Raw genomic sequence first — 3,331 nt, 5'->3', positions numbered from 1 at the left:
GGGGCCATATAGGGGCTTATGGGGCCATATGGGGCCATATGGGGCCATATAGGGGCTTATGGGGCCATATGGGGCCATATAGGGGCTTATGGGGCCATATGGGGCCATATGGGGCCATGTGGGGCCATATAGGGGCTTATGGGGCCATACAGGGTCTTATGGGGCCATATGTGGCCCTATGGCGAGATCCAGGGCCATGGGAACATACAGGGCCATATAGGGAACTATAGGGGTATATAGGGACACATGGGGACATACAGGGCCCCATAGGGAAACCCCACAGATCCACAGGCCCCACAGCCGCCCCACAGATCCCATATCCAGACCCACAGCTGCCCCCCAGCTGCCCCATAAGCTGCCCCACAGATTCCCACAGATCCCAGATCTGGACCCACAGCCACCCCATAGCTGCCCCATAGGCTGCCCCAAAGATCCCACATCCAGCCCCACAGCTGCCCCACACCCCACCCCATATCCCTCCACACCCTGCCCTATAGCTGCCCCACAGCCTGCCCCATAGAACCCAGCCTCACACCTGTCCCATAGCTGCCTCCACCAGACCCACATTCAGCCCCATAGCAGCCCACAAATGCCCAATAGATGCCCCCACCTCACCCACATCCAGCCCCATAGCTGTCCTACATCTGTCCCCTATCAGACCCACGTCCAGCCCCATAGCTGCCCCACAACTGCCCCACACTCTGCCCCATAGCTGCCCCCACCAGCCCCACATCGAGCCCCACCTGAGTGTTGTCAGCACAGCGCCTGCAGCGTCCATTGCTGTCACAGCGTCCAGGGCAGAGAGAGCTGGGGGGGCAGAGAGAAATAGAGACCCATAGCGACCCATAGAAACCCACAGAGACCCACAGCGACCAATAGAGACCCATAGCGACCCATAGAGACCCATAGAAACCCATAGAGACCCATAGAGACCCACAGAGACCCACAGAGACCCATAGCGACCCATAGCGACCCACAGCGACCCATAGTGACCCATAGCGACCCATAGTGACCCACAGAAATGCATAACAACCCATAGCGACCCACAGAAATCCATAACGACCCATAGAGACCCACAGCAACCCACAGAGACCCATAGTGACCCATAGTGACCCACAGCGACCCACAGATCCCCATCGCCCCCCATCTCCCGCTCACCTGGCTCCAGCCCCACACGTCCCCCCCCCCTCCTGGGGGCAGCGCAGGAATTTCCATTCTGCCCCCCGGCCGCAGCTCAGCCCTGTGTTGGGGGGGGGATGCAGGCGGTGACGTCAGCAGTGGGGCCCGATTGGCCCCCATTTAGGCCCCGCCCCCTCGAAGCCCCGCCCACTGCATTCGCCACCCTTCCTCTAAGCCCCACCCCTTCCTTACGCCCCACCCACACCACTTTACAATCGTCCCTTTAAGCCCCGCCCCGTTCCTCAAGCCCCGCCCACTCCATTTCAAAACCGCAATTTAAGCCCCGCCCCTTCCAAGCCCCGCCCACACAATCACTCCAATAAGCCCCGCCCCTTTCCTTAAGCCCCGCCCACTCCACCCGCCACCCAACCCTTAAGCCCCGCCCACATTGTACAATCTTCCTTCTTTTATTAAGCCCCTCCCATTCCCTTAAGCCCCGCCCCCTTCCTCAAGGCCAGCCCACTACATTTTACAACCCTCTCATAAGCCCCGCCCCCTTCAAGCTCCGCCCACTCCGTTTTACCACCCAGCCAATCAGCCCCGCCCCCTCCCTTAGGCCCCACCCACTTTATTATACAACCCGTTAAGCCCCGCCTCCTTGCTTAAGCCCCGCCCCCTCCGATTTACAAAGCATTCCATAAGCCCCGCCCCTTAACCCCACCCGCTCCATTTATAACTCCTCCTTTAAGCCCCGCCCCCTTCCTTAAGCCCCGCCCCTCACCTCCTGCAGGTCCGGCCGGCCCGCCCTCCAAGCACCGCCCTCTTTGGCCCCGCCCCCCGGGCGGAGCACACCAACCGCAGCCTGGCATCCGCAGACAGGCGGCGCAATGCCCCGCCCCCTGGCAGCTGGCGGCACAAAGCTCCGCCCCGCGGCGCTCTGTTGGCTCCTCCCCCTGTCGCTCATTCGGCTCCACCAATCGGCGCAGCCGACCGCAGCCCCCGCCCCCGGCGCAGCGCCACGGGGTGAAGGCGGGGCTGAGGCACTGAGGGGCGGAGCCAGGGGGAAGGGGGCGGGGTTTGAGAGGAAGCGTGGTAAGGCAGTAGGGGGTGGAGTTTGAGGGAGGGGGTGGGGCCGTGGAGGAGTGGGGCGGGGTCAGAGGAAAAGGGCGGGGCCATGGAGGAGCGGGGCGGGGTTTGAGGGAACGAGGCGGGGTTTGAGTGGAGGAGAAAGGGGCGGGGTTTATGAGAAAGGGCGGGGTTTGAGTGGAAGGGGGAGGGGCCAGAGAGGAGATTGGACGGAAGGGGGCAAGGATACAAGGGAGGGGGCGGGGTTTGAGAAGAGGGGGCGGGGCCAGAGAGAAGTGGGGAAAAGGAGAGGGGCGGGGTCAAAGCGGAAGGGGCGGTGCCAGAAAGGGGGTGGAGTCAACGTGGAGGGGGCGGGGGCAAAGGGGGGCAGGGAGAAGGGGGCAAAGTTATATAGGAGAGGGTGGGGCCGGAAAAGGGCGGGGCCAGAGAGGAGGGGGCGGTGCAAATGAGGAGGGGGCGGGGCCGGATGAAGTGGCAGGGCCATGGAGGGGGCGGGGCCATAATGAATGGGGCGGGGACAGAGGCAAAGGGGGCGGGGTTATATGCGGGAAAGGGGCGGGGCCAGGGAGAAGGGGCGGGGCAAAGAGGAGGGGGCGGGGTCAGAGAGGAAGGGGGGCGTGGCCCCCACAGCCCCCATAACCGCCCCACATCTCCCCTAAAGGCCCCAAAAGTGCCCTATAAGTGCCCCATAACTCCCCCCCAGACCCCATAACCGCCCCCCAGGCCCCACAGCCACCCCATAAACCCACCGCTGCCCCACAGCCACCCCATAACCCCACAGCCACCCTGTAACCCCACAGCTGCCCCATAACCCCACAGCTGCCCCATAACCCCACAGCCACCCCATAACCACCCCATAACTCCACAGCTGCCCCATAACCACTCCATAACCCCACAGCCACCCCCCAGCCACCCCATAACCCCACAGCTGCCTCACAGCCACCCCATAATCCCACAGCCACCCCATAACCCTACAGCTGCCCCATAACCCCAAAACCACCCCATAACCCCACAGCTGCCCCATAACTACCCCATAACCCAAAGCCACCCCATCACCCCACAGCCGCCCCACAAGTGCCCACCTGCTGCAGGCCGTCGCTCCAGACGCAGCCGCCCTCCGCCCCAT

General features: G+C 63.5%; 1 protein-coding gene across 1 annotated transcript in view; it reads right to left on the bottom strand.

Moving 5' to 3' along the window:
- Window positions 1–3,303, bottom strand: part of LOC122191018 (multiple epidermal growth factor-like domains protein 8) — a 7,307-nt gene extending 4,004 nt beyond the window's left edge. Inside the window, exons 1-4 of the mRNA XM_042891208.1 lie at window positions 3,288–3,303; window positions 1,901–2,162; window positions 1,159–1,240; window positions 744–807 (exon numbers count right to left, since the gene is read on the bottom strand). Coding sequence (XP_042747142.1) covers window positions 744–807; window positions 1,159–1,240; window positions 1,901–1,988 — 234 coding nt within the window. The 5' untranslated portion in view covers window positions 1,989–2,162; window positions 3,288–3,303. The remainder of the gene's footprint in view (window positions 1–743; window positions 808–1,158; window positions 1,241–1,900; window positions 2,163–3,287) is intronic.
- Window positions 3,304–3,331: the final 28 nt, after the last annotated feature.

Source organism: Lagopus leucura, unplaced genomic scaffold (genome assembly GCF_019238085.1).
Source record: "Lagopus leucura isolate 7727_CA_CO unplaced genomic scaffold, USGS_WTPT01 35294-0_obj-0_obj, whole genome shotgun sequence".
Taxonomy (NCBI): Eukaryota; Metazoa; Chordata; class Aves; order Galliformes; family Phasianidae; genus Lagopus; species Lagopus leucura.
Note: the sequence above shows the minus strand (reverse complement) of the source record. Positions and strands in the feature narration are given on the sequence as shown.